The sequence below is a fragment of the Erythrolamprus reginae genome, chromosome Z, assembly GCF_031021105.1.
Source record: "Erythrolamprus reginae isolate rEryReg1 chromosome Z, rEryReg1.hap1, whole genome shotgun sequence".
Classification (NCBI taxonomy): domain Eukaryota; kingdom Metazoa; phylum Chordata; class Lepidosauria; order Squamata; family Dipsadidae; genus Erythrolamprus; species Erythrolamprus reginae.
The window spans coordinates 129,857,735-129,882,387 of NC_091963.1; the positions used below are offsets into that span (position 1 = coordinate 129,857,735).

The window sequence follows — 24,653 nt, forward strand, 5'->3', positions numbered from 1 at the left end:
GCCAACAACAACCATCACAACTTAGGACCAAAATTCCAGTCTCTGAAACGCAGGGGACTATGTAAATAAACACAAATCTTAGCCACCACCGTATAAGGGAGGCTGCTTTAATCTGGCCTTGACAGACCTTCATTCAGGCAATGCTGGAGTCTCCTGCAGAGATTAGGGGCAAGTGAAAGTCACGCAGTTGTGCAAGGTTATTTGTAAACCTGTGGGATTGGGGGGGGGGGGGGATTATAATTATAATTATCCGTCCCATGCCAATATTGTTGGGTCTTGTTTTACTGTCTTTCTCTCGCAGGCTACCAAGGACCTGGAGAACTACGACGCAGCTCACCACGAGGAATTCAAGCGGTATGAGATGATGAAGGAGCATGAGCGTCGGGAATATCTGAAGTCTCTGGATGAGGAGAAGCGTCGTGAGGAAGAAGCACATTTTGAAGAGCTCAAAAAGAAGCACAAGGAACACCCCAAGGTCAACGTCCCGGTAGGAGAACCTCTCTTGGACTTCCACTTCCAGGAGTTTGGTAGGGAGTGTTTGTTTCGGCTTGAGTTGTCCCAAAAGTGCTTTTCCAAAAGGCTTCTGGGTCTTCTCCTTTCTAAGAAAGTCCAGTTTCCTTCCGGAAAAATTGCCTTCAGACAATAACAATTTATTTATTAGATTTGTATGCTGCCACCATAGTTCCCTCTAAGCTGAGCAGTGAGCAATCGCTCACTTAAAAATCATCATCAACTCAGAGTTTTCCAAACCTGCCCAGAAGCCGAGAGGGAAAGAGTGAGAGGGAAGGAGAGAGAGAGGAAGAGAGGAAGAGAGAGAAACAGATAGAAAAAAGAGAGGAAGGAAAAGAGAAAGAAAAAGAATGGGAGTAAGGAAGAGAGAAAGAAAATCAAAATCTAGTTTGAAACTAGCTCAACTATTGAAGTGGCATTTTGATATTGATAGAGTTGCCCTATTATGAGCTCACTGTTATCGACACACAGTACAGTATTTTATTTTGAAATTCTCTTGAGGCAAAACAGGGTGGGTTTTTTATTTATTTGTTTCTTTCTTTATTATTTCTGTGCTGGCCAGTCCCAAAGGGACTGCCGCTCAGACACTATACTTTTCCGCCCCCCCCCCCCCCAAAAAAATTAGAGGGAACACTGGCTGCCCCTCTCCGAAGACTCGGGGCGGCTCACAACCATAATTAAACAGTGTAACATTGAAACAAATCTAATATTGAAATAAAAATACATAAAAACCCCAGCAGTTAAAACCATACAACACATACATACCAAACATAAAATATAAAAACCTGGGGAAGGATGTCTCAGTTCCCCCATGCCTGGCAATAAAGGTGGGTCTTGAGTAATTTGCGAAAGACAAGGAGGGTTGGGGCCGTTCTAATCTCCGGGGGGAGTTGATTCCAGAGAGCCGGGGCCGCCACAGAGAAGGCTCTTCCCCTGGGGCCCGCCTAACGATATTGTTTGGTCGACGGGACCCAAAGAAGGCCAACTCTGTGGGACCTTATCGGCCGCTGGGATTCATGCGGTAGAAGGCGGTTCCGGTCATATTCCAGATGTACCAAAAGTGCTTTTCTTTTTTTCAAGAGGTAACTGGACTTTCCAGTTTTTCTTTGAAGATGTTTTTTGGATGAGAGGTGAAACATCTTCAAAGAAAAACCAGAAAATCCAGTTGCTTCTTGAAAGAAAAAGGAAAAAAGGCACCTTTTGGACAACCGTGGCCTGGGTGGCTAAGGATCTCCACAGACATTTGGCTTGAGTTCCTCATTATGTCCTTGCAGGGCAGCCGTGATCAGCTGAAAGAGGTCTGGCAGGAGACCGATGGTTTGGACCCCAGCGAATTTAACCCCAAGACTTTCTTCAAGCTTCACGGTAGGGAAGACTACATGGTGAAATTCTAAAACAACTTGGCAGGGAAATGCACAATTGGTATCCAAATGAAGTCATAAACGCTGACACATAGTCATATTTATCTATCTACAGTGGTACCTCTACCTACAAACGACTCTACTTAAGAACTTTTCTAGATAAGAACCGGGTGTTCTAGGTTTTTTTGCCTCTTATCAAAAACCATTTTCCACTTACAAACCCGAGTCTCCGAAACTGTAACCGGAAAAGGCAGGGAGAAGCCTCTGTGGGGCTTCTCTAGGAATCTCCTGGGAGGAAACAGGGCTGGAAAAGGCAATGAGAAGCCTCCGTGGGGCCTCTCTAGGAATCCCCTGGGAGGAAACAGGGCCTCCACCCTCCCTGTGGTTTGTTTATTTCTTTATTTCTTTATTTGTTTGTTTGTTTATTTATTTATTTATTTATTTATTAGATTTGTATGCCGCCCCTTTCCGTATGTGTTTTTCTGTGGTCTTAGGTGAAAGGGTCATTTGACTCCCAAAGGGGTCGTGACTCACAGAATGCTGGAATAGGGTTTCCAGCCTGAAGAGGGAGTTGGACTAGAACAGGGGTAGGCAAAGTTGACTCTTCTATGACTGTGGACTTCAACTCCCAGAATTCCTGAGCTAGCATGATTGGTTCAAGAATTCTGGGAGCTGAAGTCCACATGTCATAGAAGAGCCAACTTTGCCTACCCCTGGATTAGATTTCCAAGGTTCTTCCAACTCTTATTCTATTTTATTCAACAACTGTCTCACTTAGCAATAGAAATATTGGGCTTAATTGTGGTTGCACGTCAAGGTTGTACGCCAAGTACATGGCTCCTGAATTGAGATTTGACAATTCTTACCAATTCTGGCTTATAGAGTTAGTCAACGACTTAGATCCATTCTTTTAACAACCATTTCAAATTATAATAGTGCTGAAAAAAGTGACTTACGTCCTGTCCTTCTCCTTACGAGTGTTGCCATGTCCCAAAGCTCATGTGATCAGAATTTGAGTGCATGGCAACTGGCATTTATTTACAAGGGCTGCGGCATCCTGGGATCACGTGATTACCATCTTTGACTTTCCTAGGAAACTTCCAATAAACAGAATCAATGGGGGACGTCAATTTTGCTTAATGACTGTAATTCAATTCAATTCAGTTTATTAGATTTGCATGCCGCCCGTCTCCGAAGACTCGGGGCGGCTCACAACAATAATAAAAACAGTATAACAATGGAACAAATCTAATAATAAAATTAGATAAAAACCCCAACAATTAAAAAAAAACCATACAGCACATACATACCAAACATAAAATATAAGAAAGCCTGGGGGAGATGTCTTAATTCCCCCATGCCTGGCGATATAGGTGGGTCTTGAGTAACTTGCGAAAGACAAGGAGGGTGGGGGCTGTTCTAATCTCCGGGGGGAGTTGATTCCAGAGGGCCGGGGCCGCCACAGGGAAGGCTCTTCCCCTGGGGCCCGCCAAACAACATTGTTTGGTCGACGGGACCCGGAGAAGGCCAACTCTGTGGGACCTTATCGGCCGCTGGGATTCGTGCGGTAGAAGGCGGTTCAGCAACCGCAATAAAAGTTGTAAAATCGCATTCAACCCAATGACCGCATAGTTTAGCGATAAGTGTTCTGGTCCCAGTTGTGGTCGTAAGTCGAGGACTGCCTGTCTCGGAGTGTTTCTTGTAACATACTGTGTTCTAGTGCATTGGGCTCAGCCCTGCTTGCAAACAGGTATGTAGTTTTGAGTGTGAGAAAAGATCAGTTGTTCACATGTGATGTGCTTCACTTCTATTTCTTCCCCTTTTTCTCCTTCCCCAGACACCAACGGTGATGGGGTGCTGGATGAACAGGAATTGGAGGCACTTTTCACTAAGGAGGTAAGTTCTTAAGATTCCTTATATGACAGTTCCTGCAATTTAGACCAGTGTTTCCCAACCTTGGCCACTTGAAGGTATCTGGACTTCAACTCCCAGAATTCCCCAGCCAGCATTCGCTGGCTGGGGAATTCTGGGGGTTGAAGTCCAAATACCTTCAAGTGGCCAAGATTGGGAAACACTGGTTTAGACAAATCACATGCTTTTCTCCACTAAAAAAGAAAAAAAACCCTCAGCAGTCTTGCACGCTGGACTATCAACTCAAAGAAAGGATGCATACAAGTAGTCCTCACAATAGTTCATTTAGTGACTGTTCAAAGTTACAACGACACTGAAGAAAATGACTTATGACCTATGTCGCAAGGCATGGGGAAATTGATTCCCTGGCTGTCCCGCGTTATGTATGGTTTGTTGAACTTTGTGATTGTTTTTAATGTGTTCTGATTTTTAATATTGGATTTGTAGATTGTACTGTTTGTTGGAAGCCGCTCCGAGTCCTTGGAGAGGGGTGGCATACAAATCTAATAAATAAATAAATTTTTCACAGTTATGACCATTGAAACAACCTCATGACCATGTGGTCAAAACTCAGGTGCTTGGCAACTGACTCATATTTATTTATCTTTTTTTATTTATTTATTTATTGGATTTGTATGCCGCTCCTCTCCGGAGACTCTATTTATGATGGTTGCAATGTCCTGATCACTTTTTCAACTTTCTGACAAAGTCAATGGGGAAGCTAGATTCATTTTATAACTGGGTGAATAATTTATGAGCTGCAGTGATTCACTTAACAACTGGGGCAAGAAAGGTTGTAAAATGGGGCAAACCCATCAAATGTCTCATTTAACAATAGAAATTTGGGGTTTGACTGTAGTTGTTAGTTGTGGGCTACCTGTATTTTGTATACAAAAAGAGACACCATTGATCCCTGGACTTTTTTCCTGGGGTGGGTGGGGGAATAGTGGAATTTAGGAAAATGCAGTTCTGACCTACTAGGTGAGCACCAGCTAAAAGAGACTTATTTTTGCAGCTGGAGAAGGTTTACGATCCCCGAAATGAGGAGGACGATATGTTGGAAATGGAGGAAGAACGGCTGCGTATGCGGGAACACGTCATGAAGAATGTAAGTGTGTGAACTGCAGGATGAAGATGTGATGCCTTCTTTGTGTCCAAGGCAGGCAAAGGAAATTATGGTCATCTGGATCCTAAGTCCCCTTTTTGGGGGGGTCCATTATAAAGGTTACAAGTCAAGGACTACTTGTATGAGATCAACAGTTGACAAGTTATTGACGCACACTAGTGGACCTTTGGGTTAGGTTTTTTTTCCTAGGAGTGAACCCAAAATTATAAGGAGAGGCTTCTCCTGTTCTCAATTCTTCCTAGTCACTTCTCCCTATTACCCCCCTTATTTTTAATTGCTTCTTCTGATACCAATGCTCCCCTCTTACTTTTATCACCGTAGATCCCAGTGTAATCATCAATCTGGTTTTTTTTTTATTTTCAGTCCATTTTTCATCCGTGTAATCTCCTTGTTCTTCCTTTTCCTTTTCCACCATTATAAATTCTAAGTGTTTTTTATGATTCAGTTCCTTTCTATTTTCTTTCCCCCTGTGATTTCCAAAAGGCAAGTTTTTATATTTTCATAGATGTATTTTACCATCCAAGTCAGCTCTTCATAGATACATACCTTCATCTTGTCAAATTCTCAATTCACTCATAGATTGTTTTTATTTGTTGCTTAAGTCAATATAATCTCTTTGTATTTCAGTTCAATCCAGTTCAAAATTATCTTATCTTTTATCACCAAAACAGTGCACCATCAGACATACTATCACAACACACACTGCTTTCAAGTCCTTTCAAGCTCCTAGTTATCTTCTTACGGGCAAGGTCAGTCCCCAGCTGTCAGGTTTCCACAGTCTGTTACAATATTTTCTATTCTTCTTCTAATCCAAATCCAATAAATGAAATTAACGCGCAGATGGTGCTTTGTTCCCAATACAGTGATCCCTCGATTTTCGCAGGTTCAAACTTCGCAAAACGGCTATACCACAGTTTTTCAAAAAATATTAATTAAAAAATACTCCGTGGTTTTTTTCCCTATACCACGGTTTTTCCCATCCGATGACGTCATGCGTCATCACCAAGAGTCACTTCTCTCTCTCTTTCTCTTTCTTTCCTGTCATTCTCTGCTTCAATCATTTTCTCATTTCTCTTTTTTTCTCCCTTTTTCTATCATTTTTTTTCCTCTCTCTCTACCTTCCACTCTCCCCCCTCTTGCTCTCTTTCTCCCTCTCTCTCTCCCTCTCTGTGAGAACGCCTGCCCCACCTCTCCTGCAGCCCCCTCGCTGATAGCTGGGACGAAAGCGCTCTCAGCTAAGGGACTGTGAGAGGGGCGAGGCAGGCATTCTCAAAGCGCTCAGAGCGGCTACCGGCCGAATGAGGAGGATGAGAAGCTGTAGCCGCCAGCGCTGCTGCAGGAGGACCCGTGTCCCAAGAAAGCCGGTGAGAGGGGTGGATCGGGTGGGTGGGCGGTAGCGGCGAGGGGGCCGGAGGCGCTGGGGGGGGGCAGCCAACATTCAAAATAATCTTTGCCGGCCTCCGCACTTTCGTCGCTTCCCGCCCCCAACTTCAAGCCCGGCTCCTTGCGCTGCCTTGAAAAAGGGTGCGTGGGGGTAGTTTTTGGCTGTCCGTAGCCAAAAATGGTGTTTTTACTTCCGCACCGCTATTTCGCGGAAATTCGACTTTCGCGGATGGTCTTGGAACGCAACCCCCGTGAAAATCGAGGGAACACTGTATAATAAAACAGCCCTTTTACAAAAGTCTCCAAAGTATTTTATGTCTACTTAGCACTTATAAGACATTTTCTTCAAATTCTTTATTTTTTTTCAGTCTCATTAACTTCCACATAAAGACATCCTCAAATTTGGGCTTTTAAACTTGATCCTTTAACTCTTTCTCTGGTATTTCTAATTGCTAGATAGCCTCTCACTCGATTTTACAGCCTCTTTTGTATCCTTTTAGATTTTAAATTTCTTCTTTTGTCAATAAATTGGCCAACCACTCACCCAGCGTAGCACTACTTCATCTCTCTCCAGCTTAGATCTGGTCACCCAGGCAATCCAGGATCTCTCCATTTCAGTCGTTCAGATCTTGACTGTTTCAACTAAAGGTGACATAATCGTCTTCCACAGTTGCTGACCGAGAGGCTGGTGCTGGTTCCCTAGGGTGTGTGTGTGTGTTGCAAGCCCCCCCCCCCCAGACCACTGATTGGCGCCTCTCCTCTTTAATTCCCCTCCAGGGCGCCTCTCTTTAATGCCTCTCTAGAGCAGTGTTTTTCAACCAGTGTGCCACGAGACATGGTCAGGTGTGCCACGAAGCTCAGAGAGAAAGAAAGCAAGAGAGAGAGAAAGCAAGAGAGAGAGAGAAAGAACGAGAGAGAGAGAAAGAACGAGAGAGAAAGAAAGAGAAGAGAGAAAGCAAGAGAGAGAAAGAAAGCAAGAGAGAGAGAGAGAAAGCAAGAGAGAGAAAGAGTGAGCGAACGAGAGAGAACAAGAGAGAGAGAAAGAAAGCAAGAGAGAGAGAGAGAAAGCAAGAGAGAGAGAAAGAGAGGGAGGGAAGGAGAGAGAGAGAAAGACATAGGGTAGGGAGAGAGAGAGAAAGAGCAAAAAAGAGAGGAAGGAAGGAAGGAAGAGAAAGAAAGGGATGGAGAGAGAAAGAAAGAGGAAGGAAGGGAGAGAAAGAGTCTTCGGAGAGGGGCGGCATACAAATCCAAATAATAAATAAAATAAAGAGGGAGGGAGAAAGAAATAGAGCGAAGGGGAGAAAGAGAGAGAGAGAGAGAATTTTTTTCTCCAAACATTTTTAGCTCCCCCCCCCCGCCAATGTGCCCCAGGGTTTCATAAATGTAAAAAATGTGCCGTGGCACAAAAAAGGTTGAAAATCACTGCTCTAGAGACCAGTTCTAGGTCTCTAAACAGCTGTGATCAGCGGAGTACAGGAGACACTCTTAGCATGTTGATGTTGGCCACCCCCACCTCTCCACAATCAGCTTTTTGGTCAAAGCCTTTAATGTGGGCTTCTTATCTTACACCAGGTTAAAGGGCTTCCTCAAGCATGATAAGCCATAATGTGATTTCCTTTTGGTTTAGGATATGGGAACCTGGCCATTGTGGCTATAGCTATGGTTTATTTTTACTCAAGTGTAGAAAACCGTTTTTGACTCACGAGCTGTTTTAGCAAAAGTGGCCGGGTTTGGATATCATAGTATGAAGTGTGAACCCTTTCCAGAACAGGGATCATTATGCTAGTATATATCCCAGGTTTGAAGGGATGTTTTGATGGAATATATAGGAGAGCAATTGCTTGCTGTGATATTACTACATTCAGTGTATAATGAAATGTAAGTATGCTAAGAGTGGAATTCTGGGAGTTGAAGTCCATCTTGAAGGTTAAGGTTTAGAAATACAGTGGTACCTCATCTTACGAACGCCTCTTCTAACGAACTTTTCAAGATACGAACCCGGTGTTTAAGATTTTTTTGCCTCTTCTTCCGAACTATTTTCACCTTACGAACCCAAGCAGCTGCTGCTGGGATGAAGGGGTTTCTTTTTTTCCCCTTTTTTGAAGAAAGAAAAGGGAGGGGCAGCTTGGAGGAGTAAAGATTTTGCATGCTTGCAAAGGCACTGAAAGGGTGTCTTTTTAAGAAAGAAAAGGGAGGGGCAGCTTGGAGGAGTAAAGATTTTGCATGCTTGCAAAGGCACTGAAAGGGTGTCTTTTTAAGAAAGAAAAGGGAGGGGCAGCTTGGAGTAAAGATTTTGCATGCTTGCAAAGGCACTGAAAGGGTATCTTTTTAAGAAAGAAAAGGGAGGGGCAGCTTGGAGAAGTAAAGATTTTGCATGCTTGCAAAGGCACTGAAAGGGTGTCTTTTTAAGAAAGAAAAGGGAGGGGCAGCTTGGAGGAGTAAAGATTTTGCATGCTTGCAAAGGCACTGAAAGGGTGTCTTTTTAAGAAAGAAAAGGGAAGGGCAGCTTGGAGGAGTAAAGATTTTGCATGCTTGCAAAGGCACTGAAAGGGTGTCTTTTTAAGAAAGAAAAGGGAGGGGCAGCTTGGAGGAGTAAAGATTTTGCATGCTTGCAAAGGCACTGAAAGGGTGTCTTTTTAAGAAAGAAAAGGGAGGGGCAGCTTGGAGGAGTAAAGATTTTGCATGCTTGCAAAGGCACTGAAAGGGTGTCTTTTTAAGAAAGAAAAGGGAGGGGCAGCTTGGAGGAGTAAAGATTTTGCATGCTTGCAAAGGCACTGAAATGTTGTCTTGAAAAAAGAAAAGGGAGGGGCGCCCCCTTGCCTTTCTTCCTTCCCACTCACCCTTTAGCCTAGCCTTGCTTCTTCCACCCATCCCCTTTAGCTGCTCCTCCCTGCCCTCTGTTCGCCTCCCTTCTAAAGTTTGGGATTTTCCTGAAGGATTTGCACGCATTATTTGCTTTTACATTGATTCCTATGGGAAACATTGTTTCATCTTACGAACTTTTCACCTTACGAACCTCCTCCTGGAACCAATTAAGTTCGTATCATGAGGTACCACTGTACTGTTCCAAGGAGATCTAACTTTCTACAAGCTTAACAATTCTCTCTTCCTGTGTCTGTCTGTCTATCTCTTTTTCTAACTAAGTTTGTAGAGAGTTAGATCTCCTTGGAACAGTGTTTCTAAATATTAGCCATTTAAAGATGGGTGGATGGATAAGAAGGGAGGGAGGGAAGGAAGGAAAGAAAAAACAAAGAAAAAGAAAACATCAGTTCATAAGTAGAACAAGAGATTTCCTCCTCTCCCGGAATCAATTCTCGTCTGATCCCTTGCCTGGGGAAGCGAGCAAGAGACTTGTCTTTCTTGTTTCATTTTTTGAGAGCTTGCAAAGAGCAAAAAAGACATATTTTCTGCATTAGCTGTTTTTCAAAGCTGTGCAGAAAGCAAACTGACCCTGCATACCGATAGGACTAGTGGAGACCAGTTTATTGAGATATATCCCCCCCCCTCCCCGGAATAAGTCCTTGGTCTTCAAATGAATCATAGGTTATACTTTAACATTAAGGTAGGAGAGCTATCTCACCCCCCACCCCCACCCCACTTACACACACACACACACACACACCCGCCTAGTCCAGTTCACTTTATCCTCAGGAAGAATAATTATTTCACTTCTGTTACGTATTAACTGCAGCTGCTGTGTGTTCGACCCTGCAATAAAGTCTGGCTAACCATTAATGATGGTGGACGGTTATTGGAAACAAATGAATGTTTAACTAACAGGGAATGTCTGGGTCACTTCCAGTTTTAATTTTCCAGGTTGAAAATTTTATTGGAGTGATGCCAATCAAAATGACACCAAAGATGTGCAGAATGTAGGTAGTTCCCAATTTGCACCAGGGGAAAAATCTTAAATAATCCACATTTTAATCTGCAGAGATTCTCTCGGTCATCCAGATCATTGTTGTCCGAAGGGACCAGGAGGCATCTGGACTTTTTTCTTTTGAAGACGTTTCTCTTCTCATCCAAGAAGCTTCTTCAGCTCTGATAGGATGGTGGGGAATGGAAGGATTTGTAATATTTACAAACGCATGGTCATTTGCATTCTTTTAAGAGAGTCACTGAGGCCACCTGGAGATTTATCTGTGTCACCAGATTCACGGTGGAAATGGGTGTGGAGCCTTCTTGGTTGCAGGATAAGAGACCAGCTTCCTCCTGGAAAAGCATCTTTGGGACAACTAAGACCTGGATGACTGAGAATTTCTAGAGACTTTTAGCTGTACAATTGATTGATTGATTGATTGATTGATTGATTTGATTTGATTTTTTAAATGCCGCCCTTCTCTTTAGACTCAGGGCGGCTTACCACATGTTAGCAAATAGCACTTTTTAACAGAGCTAGGCTATTGCCCCCACAATCTGGGTCCTCATTTTACCCACCTCGGAAGGATGGAAGGCTGAGTCAACCTTGAGCCGATGATGAGATTTGAACCGCTGACCTGCAGATCTACAGTCAGCTTCATTGGCCTGCAGTACTACACTCTACCTGCTGTGCCACCTCGGCTCAATTTGGAATGAATACCCTTGGGGGAGCAATGGGAGTTGATTTCCAGAGAAAAATTGCAGACTACAGGAATTAGGAGCACTACTCAGCTGACCGTGAGGACACGGATAAACCTCCTGTTTTATTTTTTTCAAGTTTATATTTTCAGTTTATTTTTTCAAGTGCTTTAATGGCCTCTAGAACAGACCTGGGCAAGGGGTGGCCCACTGTCTGTGACCGGCCCGCCCGCTATCTGTGACCAGCCCGCGGAGGTCGGGGTCCGCTCCAGTGCGAGGATGACAGAGCTCACCGCATCTGCCGGGACTCCTCTGGTTCCTGCTTTCCTGATGAATCATGAGGAGGAGTCCCGGCAGACGTGGTGAGCTCTTTCATCCTCACACTGGAGCGGACCCCAACCTCCTACCGAGAGTGGCCGAGCACAGAAACCATGCAAACACTCCAGTGTAGTGACTGTGGTGCACTGTGTTGCTGTAAAGCAAACAATTAGGGGTCTGTAGAGTGGGTCTGGGTGTTTAGGTCAGACCAGGTCTGGGTCTTTACCTTATTGGGTAGAACTGAGTTAATTATATTAGTCCAGCCCTCCAAAACCAATCCAATTTCGATAATAATAATATAATAATAATAATAATTTATTAGATTTGTATGCCGGCCCTCTCCGATGACTCGGAGCGGCTCACAACAATAATAATTTAAAAAATTACAGTAGTACCTCTAGATACGAGCTGCTCCACATGTGAGCATGCCAAGTTACGAGCCGAGACGCGAGCAAAATTTCTGTTCGACACCCAAGCTCAAATTCGGGATACGAGCCGAGCTTCCACTAGGTGGTGCAAGAATTCCTTGCTCCCAGTTATCTTGGCACGAAAAACAAAGTCTAAAGGCATTCGTTCGAGATGCGAGTTGATCGACATACGAGCTCAGGTCTGGAACGAATTAGACTCGCATGTCGAGGTACCACTGTATAGCGAAACAAATCTAATATTAAAAAAGAAGCATATAAAACCCTATCATATTTAAAAACCAAACAACACATACATACCAAACATAAAATATAAAGAGCCTGGAGGAAAGGTGTCTCAACTCCCCCATGCCTGACGGTATAGATGGGTCTTGAGTAGTTTACGAAAGACAAGGAGGGTGGGGGCAGTTCTAATCTTGGGGGGGGGGAGTTGATTCCAGAGGGCCGGGGCCGCCACAGAGAAGGCTCTTCCCCTGGCGCCTGCCAAACGACATTGTTTAGTCGACGGGACCCGGAGAAGGCCAACTCTGTGGGACCTAATTGGTCGCTGGGATTCGTGCGGCAGAAGGCGGTCCCGGAGATATTCTGGTCCAATGCCATGTAGGGCTTTAAAGGTCATAACCAACACTTTGAATTGCGACCGGAAACTGATTGGCAGCCAATGCAGGCCACGGAGTGTTGTAGAAACGTGGGCGAATCTGGGAAGCCCCACGATGGCTCTCGTGGCTGCGTTCTGCACGATCTGAAGTTTCCGAACACTTTTCAAAGGTAGCCCCACGTAGAGAGTGTTGCAGTAATCGAACCTTGAGGTGATTCAGCCCCATGGCAAAATTAATCGCCCAGCTCTGCTCTAGAAGGATGTCAAGCTGTCCCGCTGTCTGGAAGGAATATAAATCAGGCCTGAATTGCTACCGGTCAGTCCGGGTTTGAGTGGCGGCCACTGGTGGTTTGGAGAACCAATAGCAGCAGCAGAAGGCTCTGCCTACCCTCCTGGACACTACCATTTTCTTTTTTAAACCTCTGCACGTGCACAGAGGGGAAAAGGGGTGTGGCGCACAAGCGAAACAAGCACACACAAATTAAGCGCTTCCGAACTGGTAGGGAAGGAAAGTAGATTTCACCACTGATATAAATCCTTCCACTGCCCACTGTCCTGTCAGAACTGAAGAAGCTTCTTGGAGGATGTTCTGCTGCCGTGTTTCAACCGCCCGTAATTACAGGGTAATTAGTCCAGGAAGACACACACCACACGATAAAAGGAAAACCCAAAAGTTTTTATAAACAGAAAAACAGAAACAGCTCCCTTTTTAAATGTCAAGGGGATTTTCTGGTACACACAAGGTACAGGTAAAATGCAATCCAATTGCTCACCCAATAACTGGGAAATTGAGTCTAATTCTAAAGTCCAGAGAGTCCACACACAATCTTGAACAGCACAAAAACCACGATCTTGATGAAACAATGAATCAGATAACCTGCCATGAGGCTAAAACACCAGGTTGCACTTTTATCTGTAGCGCTAATTACAGCAGCCCCGCCCAACCACAGGTGGCCTCATTTTCTCTTGTAATAATCCTTCAGTTGTTGTCTCCTATGCATCACTCTACGCATGCATGGATGTGTCATTAATTCTTCTTCAGAATCCAGGGATGATCCAGATGATTGATCTCCTCCTGGGCTGTCTGCCAAACTCCCCTCTTCCCTGTCACTCACGCTTCCTTGGTCAGAGGAGGCTTCGTCGGCAGATTCCATCGGGAGCAAAACAGGCCTGCGGCATGTGGATGTTTCCCCCACATCCACCTGCACATTCCTTGGGGCAGGAGCTGGGCCAGAGCTAACCACAACAGAGGAGAAGTGAAACATCTTCAAAAAACCCCCCAAGAGTCCAATTGCCTCTTGAAAAAAGCACCATTGGGAAAGTCCCATTGGGACAGTTTAATTCACATTCACCTTCCAAAAAACAATGCACACAACTTATTAACTGATAGATCAATATGTCCGGTTTTGTACAGTGAACTAAAATATAAATCATGTCTTCCAAACTTTGACTCCTACAATGTAAGTGAAAGCTAGTTATATCTTGTTAACTACCTGATACCTACATGTTTAACTACTATGAAAATAGAATAATAGGAAAGGCTTTGCTCAATCCAGCATGACTCTATTATATTTTCAGTGTTGGATTTGGTTAGTTATAATTCTGGGTGTAACATAACTCTTATGTTTACTTTTGGCTACTATTCTTTGTGTAAAAAGAAAACGTACATTCCAAATATTGCCACATCCCTTGGTTGTAGTTGGTAAAGTGCCCTTGGTCTGGTCTTGAGAAAGGGAATGAGATAGAAACATAGAAACATAGAAGACTGACGGCAGAAAAAGACCCCATGGTCCATCTAGTCTGCCCTTTTACTATTTCCTGTATTTTATCTTACAATGGATATACTGTATGTTTATCCCAGGCATGTTTAAATTCGGTTACTGTGGATTTACCAACCACGTCTGCTGGAAGTTTGTTCCAAGGATCTACTACTCTTTCAGTAAAATAATACTTTCTCATGTTGCCTTTGATCTTTCCCCCAACTAACTTCAGATTGTGTCCCCTTGTTCTTGTGTTCACTTTCCTGTTAAAAGCACTTCCCTCCTGAACCCTATTTAACCCTTTAACATATTTAAATGTTTCGATCATGTCCCCCCTTTTCCTTCTGTCTTCCAGACTATACAGATTGAGTTCATTAAGTCTTTCCTGATACGTTTTATACTTCAGACCTTCCACCATTCTTGTAGCCCGTCTTTGGACCCGTTCAATTTTGTCAATCTCTTTTTGTAGGTGAGGTCTCCAGAACTGAACACAGTACTCCAAATGTGGTCTCACCAGCGCTCTATATAAGGGGATCACAATCTCCCTCTTCCTGCTTGTTATACCTCTAGCTATGCAGCCAAGCATCCTACTTGCCTTTCCTACTGCCCGACCACACTGCTCACCCATTTTGAGACTGTCAGAAATCACTACCCCTAAATCCTTCTCTTCTGAAGTTTTTGCTAACACAGAACTGCCAATGCAATACTCAGATTTAGGATTCCTTTTCCCCAAGTGCATTATTTTACATTTGGAAACATTAAACTGCAGTTTCCATTGCTTTGACCATTTATCTAGTAACGCTAAATCATTTACCATATTACAGACCCCTCCAGGAATATCAACCCTATTGCACACTTTAGAGTCATCGGCAAATAGGCAAACCTTCCCTACCAAACCTTCCCCTATGTCACTCACAAACATATTAAAAAGAATAGGACCCAGAACAGACCCTTGTGGCACACCGCTTGTAACCTGTCTCTGCTCAGAATACTCGCCATTAACAATAACTCTCTGATGTCTATGCTTCAGCCAGCTTGAAATCCACTGAACTATCCAGGGATTAAGTCCAATCTTCACTAATTTATCTATCAGCTCTTTATGTGGAACCGTATCAAAGGCTTTGCTGAAGTCCAGATAGGCAATATCCACGGCACCACCTTGATCCAACACCTTTGTGACATAGTCAAAGAACTCAATGAGATTAGTCTGACATGATTTGCCTTCAGTAAAGTCATGCTGATTTGGGTACAATAAGTTATTGTTTTTTAGATGCTGATTTATCCTCTTTTTGAGTAGAGTCTCCATCATTTTAACTACAACTGATGTCAAGCTAACTGGCCTGTAGTTTCCAGCTTCTTCTCTACTGCCCTTCTTGTGGATAGGCACAACACTGGCCATTCTCCAATCCTCAGGAACATCTCCTGTTAACAGGGATTGGTTAAACAAATTAGTCAGGGGGGTAGCAATGACAGATCTGAGTTCTTTAAGAACTCTGGGATGGATGCCATCTGGACCCATTGCCTTATTTATCTTTAATCTTTCAAGTTCTTCTAAGACATCGGCTTCTAAGATCACTGGAGCTGAATCCGTACAGCTGGAAGCAATGCTATATCCCTCTATAGTATTATTTTGTAAGGTGTCCTTTGAGAAAACTGAACAGAAGTAGCTATTGAAATGGTCAGCGATCTCCTTATTCCCATTAATGCATGTATTATTCCCGGTACTAAGCTTTGTGATGCTGCAGTTTTTCTTCTTCCTATCACTAATATATCTGAAGAAGGTTTTATCCCCCTTCTTTACAGATTTTGCTATTTCTTCCTCTTTTGAGGCTTTAGCAGCATATATTATCTGTTTCGCCTCCTTCTGTCTCATTTTATACACCTCTCTATCAGCTATACTTCCAGACTCTTTATACCTCCTATAGGCAGCCTTTTTTTCATTGACTATAGCTGGATAGATGGATCCTTTAGTTATTTTTTGAGACTTCTCAAAATCTATTAGTCTTGGTAGGGAAAATATAAAAGGAAGGAACCAATCGCATTTTCTTTTCTCTGCTTGCTCTCCTCCTGCAGGTGGATCTTAACAAGGATCGGCTGGTGACCCTGGATGAGTTTGTTAAATCCACTCAGAGGAAGGAATTCAATGAAGCTGATGGATGGGAGGTGTGTGAAACAACAACATCAATTGAAGTGGGATTTCAAATGTTGGTCCGAAGGGTGAAGAAAACATTTTGCTAGCAGCAAGTGGTTAAGTTATTACACATACCAATCTTTTGGATTTCGGGTCCAAAGACGAGCTACAAGAATGGTGGAAGGTCTTAAGCATAAAATGTATCAGGAAAAGACTTCATGAACTCAATCTGTACAGTCTGGAGGACAGAAGGAAAAGGGGGGACATGATCGAAACATTTAAATATGTTAAAGGGTTAAATAAGGTTCAGGAGGGAAGTGTTTTTAATAGGAAAGTGAACACAAGAACAAGGGGACACAATCTGAAGTTAGTTGGGGGAAAGATCAAAAGCAACATGAGAAAATATTATTTTACTGAAAGAGTAGTAGATCCTTGGAACAAACGTCCAGCAGACGTGGTTGGTAAATCCACAGTAACTGAATTTAAACATGCCTGGGATAAACATAGATCCATCCTAAGATAAAATACAAAAAATAGTATAAGGCCTGACTAGATGGACCATGAGGTCTTTTTCTGCCGTCAGTTTCTATGTTTCAACTCCTACATTCCCAGATCAGTATAGCCTTAGAGAAGTGAGTTGAATTTCAGCTTACTGCGAAAACTCTAGGTAGGGATGGGTTATGATAAAATTTCTTCCTCTGCAATCAGAGAATGTCCTTCAGAAACCTGATAGAGAAGCTAATCTCTGCTTCACTTCTGTGGTTTAAATTCTCTAGTCTGTCTGAGGACTTCTGGGGGTTGAGGTCTAGTCATCTTAGGTTGAGGTTGAGAAACATTTTTTAATATCCAAAAATTTAGAAGGCACCGAATTTAATAGACAGCTTTTGATGACTTTTGATGACTTTTGATGACTTATTAAAGGCAGACAAAAGTTTGGCGATGACATATGATGTCATCAGGTGGGAAAAACTGTGGTATAGGGGGAAAACCCGCAAAGTATTTTTTAATTCATATTTTTGAAAAACCGTGGTATAGACTTTCCGCGAAGTTCGAACCCGTGAAAATCGAGGGAACACTGTATTCCAAAATTAATGTGGCAAAACAGGTTCCTGTTCAACATGGGAATTGCAGTATCCAGAGAGGATACTTTTTAAGAACTGCATCAAGAATCATAATAGCCTAGTTTCTCCCTGCTCAGAAATATTTGTACATCATGTTATATGACTCCAGGTGGTTCACAGCTTTGGTATTCTTGTTCTTCTTAAGACAGTGGTCTCTCTCTCTCTCTCTCTCTTCTCCTCTCTCTCTTCTCTCCTATCTAGACAGTAGAAGAAACACAGATCTATTCAGAGGCAGAGCTCCAGCGATTTGAAGCAGAGCTTAAGGCTCAGCAAGAGGACTTAAGCCGACGAGCTGAGCAGCTTCACCAGGAGCACAAAGAGCTTCAGCAGCGGCAGGTGGAACTTGATGCTCAGAAGAAGGAGTATCAACAGGTAGAGAATATTATAATTGGAAGGATGCATATTGTAGCACGCTAGTCGAAACACTCTGCTTCCTTTTGAGAAGGGGAAACACACATCCCATGTATTTATTTATTTATTTATTTATTGGATTTGTATGCCGCCCCTTTCCAGAGACTTGGGGCGGCTAACAGCGACAATAAAACAGTGTACAATAGTAATTTGGTATTGATGATTAAAAATCAATTAATATAAAAACCAAACATACATACATACATACCATGCATAGAATTGTAAAGGCCTAGGGGGAAAGAGGATCTCAATTCCCCCATGCCTGGCGGCAGAGGTGGGTTTTAAGTTGTTTACGAAAGGCAAGGAGGGTGGGGGCAGTTCTAATCTCTGGGGGGAGTTGGTTCCAGAGGGCCGGGGCTGACATATAGAACGGAACAGGACAGAACAGAATTTTATTGGCCAAGTGTGATTGGACGCACAAGGAATTTTTCTTGGTACATATGCTCTCAGTGTACATAAAAGAAAATACAGTGGTACCTCGTCTTACGAACTTAATTCGTTCCGTGACGAGGTTCATAAGGTGAAAAGTTCGTAAGATGAAGCAATGTTTCCCATAGGAATCAATGTAAAAGCGAATAATGCGTGCAAGCCCAAAACTCACTCCCTAGGCAGAGCCCAAATGTCTAGTCTGATAAAATGTCAAAGGGTTGTTTTGTATCTTATGGCATTCTTTCCCCATTCCCTTCCAGGTTGTGCTTCAAATGGAACAGAGAAAATCTCAGCAACTTGATCAAGCGTCCCAAGTTGGTCCTGGGGGAGAATTGAAGTTCCAGGCACAGCCGCCTCATGCAGCCCCAGCAGGTAAGAGCTGGAAAGCTACAATTTTGGGGGAAGAAAGGGCAATTTAGGCCCATTTAAAAGAGGGAAAAGATTAAAAACCAGAACTCTAAGGTCCTTTAAAAGGATTATGAGAACATGGCTTTCTAAAACTGTTTCATTGTAACTTAAAAATGGAGTTCTTTGGTGCAAAAAATCCATCTTTACCTTATGGAGTTAGATAAACTTTGGATTTGTTTGATTGCTAATACTCACGTTAATTATATTCGTCACTTGTATTTTTAACGTATACAGTGTTACCTCTCCCTAAGAACGCCTCTACTTAAGAACTTTTCTAGATAAGAACCGTGTGTTCAAGATTTTTTTGCCTCTTCTTAAGAACCATTTTTTAGTTAAGAACCCGAGCCCGGAAAAATTTCCCAGGAAATTTGAGAGTGGCATGAAGGCCTGGCTAGTTTCCTGCCATTCCCCCTTTAATCCTGGCCATCTTGGGCTTTTCTGGGTGCCAGAAGAGCCTTTCGGTGGCGCTTAAGGAAGCTTTGGCAGTCCAGAGCGAACAAAGCATTTTCCTTTCTCTGGGCGCTTGGAGAGAGAATAAACCTCTGCCAGCACCCAGAGAAAAGAAACACTCTCTTCGCTCTGGGCAGCCCAGAGTGAACAGAGCATTTTCTTTCTCTGGGCGCTTGGAGAGAGAATAAACCTCTGCCAGCACCCAGAGAAAAGAAACACTCTTCGCTCTGGGCAGCCCAGAGTGAACAGAGCATTTTCCTTTCTCTGGGCGCTTGGAGAGAGAATAAACCTCTGCCAGCACCCAGAGAAAAGAAACACTCTCTTCGCTCTGGGCAGCCCAGAGTGAACAGAGCATTTTCTTTCTCTGGGCGCTTGGAGAGAGAATAAACCTCTGCCAGCACCCAGAGAAAAGAAACACTCTCTTCGCTCTGGGCAGCCCAGAGTGAACAGAGCATTTTCCTTTCTCTGGGCGCTTGGAGAGAGAATAAACCTCTGCCAGCACCCAGAGAAAAGAAACACTCTCTTCGCTCTGGGCAGCCCAGAGTGAACAGAGCATTTTCCTTTCTCTGGGCGCTTGGAGAGAGAATAAACCTCTGCCAGCACCCAGAGAAAAGAAACACTCTCTTCGCTCTGGGCAGCCCAGAGTGAACAGAGCATTTTCCTTTCTCTGGGCGCTTGGAGAGAGAATAAACCTCTGCCAGCACCCAGAGAAAAGAAACACTCTCTTCGCTCTGGGCAGCCCAGAGTGAACAGAGCCTTTTCCTTTCTCTGGGCGCTTGGAGAGGGAATAAATCACTTTGTTACGGTGACTCCCTCGCACTGCCTCTAATACACCCGGCGCGAGGTTGCCTCCCGGAGCATCTGGGCGCAGAAAGGCAAAAGGGGGAGCTTCGCCCCGGCTGGATTAACTCAGCTTCAGCCAAACCAAGGAGTCACCACAGTGAAGCAAAGGCACCGGCTACAAAGTGAGCGAGCGAGAGGAGAGGGGAGCCCTTCAGCATGGGAAGGAAGAGGAAGCAGGCAGCAGCATCCGCCTTTCGGTCAAAGGAGCGGGAGGTTCCCCCCTCTCGCCTGCCTGGGTTTCTCTCTCTGGCGCAGTGTATGGGAGGCAGCCTCACGCTGGGTGTATGGGAGGCGCGTGCTCCTCCTCGCCACCTCAGAATCCCTCTCTTTTTTTTTTAAGCCTTAAAAGTTTTGGATTTTTTTGATTCCCCTCACCTCATCTTCCTTCAGCAGCGACTATCCTCCTCCTCTTCCTCCTCCTCCTCCTCCTCCCCAAATTCCGAGCTTTTATTTCTTTCCTAATGGGTTTGCACGCATTATTTGCTCTTACATTGATTCCTATGGGGAAAAATTGCTTCTACTTACAAACTTTTCTACTTAAGAACCTGGTCACGGAACGAATTAAGTTCTTAAGTAGAGGTACCACTGTATTTGTAACTCAACTCAGTATAGGCATAGAATAAAACAGTTGATGAGTCTATGGGTCTTTGGTGTTCTCTGACTTGGTTATCTTATTGCAGATGTTTCATTGCCAAATTGAGTAATAGGGAATGGCTTGCTCACATTTTATATACTAGTGGCTTCACCTGTCGGTCGTGGTGTGCGTAGTCCCAGTTCCAGGATTGGGCTGTTATTTACTGTTAGCCTCTTTGGTGATACCGCAAGACCACATAATACAAATAATGCTCTATTTAGCCCCAAAGTTGCACCTTCCTCATTGCATGTGTAGGTTAACCTCAGGCTTCATTCAAAGATTGTTAAATTGCCTGTGTAAACCTTGGGGTGGGGGGTCAAAGAACCGTTAAAAGTTTCCTTTTTGGCCAAGAAAAAATGTAAAAAATCAGGGGAAAATAGAATAAGGATATCCTGAAAAGTGTTTTTCTATCCTGGTGGAATTAGAGATAAATCATTCCAGGATGTGAAGATACTTGACTACCTTCGCAGTGTTTTACCGTTTTTCCAAGCAGCCAAAGGTAAAAGAAAGTGACAGCATTTTCATTGGTGAATCCCCCCCCCCCCCCAATCTCTAAGAGCATCCTATTTTTGCAACCTAGATGAGATCATGTGCCATCCAGAGATACTGTCTTAGATCATTCTAGCTATGTGAATGGCTACACTATCCCTTCCCATTTTCTGTCTTACTGCAAATGTTACTTATTCCAGCTTAATTTAGCTGGGTCTGCCCTCAATCTCTTCGGATATTTATTATTATTATTATTATTATTATTATTATTATTATTATTTATTAGATTTGTATGCCGCCCCTCTCCGAAGACTCGGGGCGTCTCACAACAATAAAAACAATATTATAACAAAACAAATCTAATATTAAAAGAAGCATATAAAACCCTATCATATATTTAAAAACCAAACAGCACATTCATACCAAACATGAAACAAAATATAAAGAAGTCTGGGAGGAAAGGTGTCTCAACTCCCCCATGCCTGGCGGTATAAGTGAGTCTTGAGTAATTTACGAAAGACAAGGAGGGTGGGGGCAGTTCTAATCTCCAGGGGAAGTTGATTCCAGAGGGCCGGGGCCACCACAGAGAAGGCTCTTCCCCTGGGGCCCGCCAAACGACATTGTTTAGTCGACGGGACCCAGAGAAGGCCAACTCTGTGGGACCTTATCAGCCGCTGGGATTCGTGCAGTAGTAGGCGGTTCCGGAGGTACTCTGGTCCAATGCCATGTAGGGCTTTAAAGGTCATAACCAACACTTTGAATTGTGACCTGAAACTGATCGGCAGCCAGTGCAGACCACGGAGTGTTGTAGAGACGTGGGCGAATCTGGGAAGCCCCACGATGGCTCTCGCGGCTGCATTCTGCACGATCTGAAGTTTCCGAACACTTAGGACCATGACCTGGATAAGATCGTTGTCCTGCAGTTTGGGATGACCAAAATGTCTGGAGAAATCCTGGTTTAGTAAAAGCTAGGGTGTCTCAATTTTTTTCAAGTGAATGTGAGAATTAGAATTCTAATATAGGTTCTCACCCACTGCTGGGATATGGTGGGAGCATACTGTTTTTCTCATCAGTTGATAGAAATGTTCATGAAAATAAGAGTTAGCCATCAATCAGAGCCCTTCTGCAAAACATTATTGAAAAGGCATTGTTACTCTTCTTTTCTGGGGGAAATTGGGTGTGAACTGTTTTAACTTCAACTAAGCAGATCCTCTGGCCCAAATAAGAGCTGGAAGGGGAAAGTTTGCAGCAATAAGTTGCCCTTTTTTCCTTCTTTCTAAAGAAAAAAGTTTGCTAGGTGGTGTTGTATGTTTAAAAGAGTTTTTGCTATGTGCTGCTGCTATTTAAACTATTATTGTCCTTTAATTATGTCCCATTTGTCTGGTAAAAGTGCACTCCTATTTTTTGCTGTTCCAAAAATCCCGAAAGTTTGTGTTGGTTAAGATAAAGTGGTTAGCTAATGCCCAGTGATTATAGAATGATTGTTTGCATATCACGCCACAGGGTGGCAGTGCAGGCTCCCGTAAACCAAATTTATAAATTCATGGAAAGGCTAGGAACTCAAATGGGGAATCTGTGGTACTACAGTTGTTGCTGGGTTACAGCTTCCTGCATCATTGGCAATTGCTGTTGGGGCTGTGGAGTATTATAGTAGCAATATGTTTTCTGACCCTTGCTAAGTTCAGGGTACAAACACCTGAGCATCTTCATAAGTCTACAGTGGTATCTCTACTTACGAACTTAATTCGTTCCGTGGCCAGGTTCTTAAGTAGAAAAGTTTGTAAGAAGAAGCAATTTTTCCCATAGGAATCAATGTAAAAGCAAATAATGTGTGCGATTGGGGAAACCACAGGGAGGATGGAGGCCCTGTTTCCTCCCAGGAGATTCCTAGAGAGGCCACACGGAGCCTTCTCCCTGCCTTTTCCGGCCCTGTTTCCTCCCAGGAGATTCCTAGAGAGGCCCCACAGAGACTTCTCCCTGTCTTTTCCAGCCCGATTTTCTCCCAGGAGATTCTCCCTGCCTTTTCCGGCCCTGTTTCCTCCCAGGAGATTCCTAGAGAGGCCCCACAGAGGCTTCTCTCTGCCTTTTCCAGCCCGATTTTCTCCCAGGAGATTCTCCCTGCCTTTTCCGGCCCTGTTTCCTCCCAGGAGATTCCTAGAGAGGCCCCACAGAGGCTTCTCTCTGCCTTTTCTGGCCCTGTTTCCTCCCAGGAGATTCCTAGAGAGGCCCCACAGAGGCTTCTCCCTGCCTTTTCCGGCCCTGGGGAAACCACAGGGAGGATGGAGGCCCTGTTTCCTCCCAGGAGATTCCTAGAGAGGCCACACGGAGCCTTCTCCCTGCCTTTTCCGGCCCTGTTTCCTCCCAGGAGATTCCTAGAGAGGCCACACGGAGCCTTCTCCCTGCCTTTTCCGGCCCTGTTTCCTCCCAGGAGATTCCTAGAGAGACCCCACAGAGGCTTCTCCCTGCCTTTTCCGGCCCTGGGGAAACCACAGGGAGGATGGAGGCCCTGTTTCCTCCCAGGAGATTCCTAGAGAGGCCACACGGAGCCTTCTCCCTGCCTTTTCCGGCCCTGTTTCCTCCCAGGAGATTCCTAGAGAGGCCACACGGAGCCTTCTCCCTGCCTTTTCCGGCCCTGTTTCCTCCCAGGAGATTCCTAGAGAGACCCCACAGAGGCTTCTCCCTGCCTTTTCCGGTTACAGTTTCAGAAGCTCGGGTTTGTAAGTGGAAAATGGTTCTTGAGAAGAGGCAAAAAAATCTTGAACACCCAGTTCTTATCTAGAAAGGTTCGTAAGTTCTTAGATAGAGGTTCCACTGTACTTCTGTGAGGAAACCTCCAGCGAACGTGTTCCTCAGGAGTTCGTTTCACTCCCAAACCTGTGGCTGATGGGTAGGTCTTTGGAGGAACAAGGTTCTTCAGATGAATTGCACCACTGGATATAACACGGGTTTCTTTTCTCCAGATCATGCTTCTCCTCCCGAGTCCCAGCCAGGAGCCCCCGGAGCACCAGAGAATGAATCTCAGAAAGACCAAACAGAAGTTCTTCAGAACCAGGCACACCCACAGGTTGCTGTCCAATAGAAAACGGCTATGGCGTGCACCGAAGTGGGGTCTCCCTATTCTTCTTTCCTCAATACCAGGGCATCTAAATCAAACTTCACCCCAGGACTGTGGAGGAGGGGCTGTGCAAGGCAGAGTTTACAAGAGGAGAATGCTGACTCATCTGCACCTGATCCTCCATTTGTTCCAAGCAAGCAAAGGTTTTTACCAAACGGCTGATTCTCTTGGAGACACCTTAGCAAAGGGGAAATAATTAAGGGAGGAAATAGGAATGGCTTTGTGGCAAGCAAAAGAGAAGGAGGCAAGGGTTAGACATCCTGACATTCGACGTTGCACTGTTTGCAAAATACATGTTGAGAGCTGCTGGGTTTTGTTTTAAAACAATTAGGTCCCTTTTTATTTAATAAATTGAACCCTGTGGAATTCTTATCTGCATTTTTTTCATCCAGTGCGCCATCTTCCCTTTGCATGTGAGATGGTTTCAGCATCTATACTAGGCGGGACTTTTTTTGCAGTTGTGTCGGAAGCACTGAGGGACTTCCCAGAATGAAAGAGTTAGCCGGTGACATCGCTGTTGCCCCGGGGGCTCCTTGGGGGCTCCTTTCATGTCCCTGGCAGGATGTGGAGTGAAGGACAAGAGCTCAACCTCACACCATGGCAGCTCTTGCGTGTCAAACATGGACCAGCATTCCTACCACTTGAGCCACCACGTTCCTTACTTGGCAGTTAT

The 24,653-nt window shown here is 44.2% G+C and overlaps 1 protein-coding gene across 1 annotated transcript in view; it reads left to right on the forward strand.

The window, feature by feature from the left end:
- Nucleotides 1-24,346, forward strand: part of NUCB1 (nucleobindin 1) — a 32,110-nt gene extending 7,764 nt beyond the window's left edge. The window contains exons 6-13 of the mRNA XM_070727084.1: nt 302-487; nt 1,785-1,875; nt 3,709-3,767; nt 4,798-4,890; nt 16,023-16,112; nt 17,403-17,573; nt 18,302-18,413; nt 23,826-24,346. Coding sequence (XP_070583185.1) covers nt 302-487; nt 1,785-1,875; nt 3,709-3,767; nt 4,798-4,890; nt 16,023-16,112; nt 17,403-17,573; nt 18,302-18,413; nt 23,826-23,944 — 921 coding nt within the window. The 3' untranslated portion in view covers nt 23,945-24,346. The remainder of the gene's footprint in view (nt 1-301; nt 488-1,784; nt 1,876-3,708; nt 3,768-4,797; nt 4,891-16,022; nt 16,113-17,402; nt 17,574-18,301; nt 18,414-23,825) is intronic.
- Nucleotides 24,347-24,653: the final 307 nt, after the last annotated feature.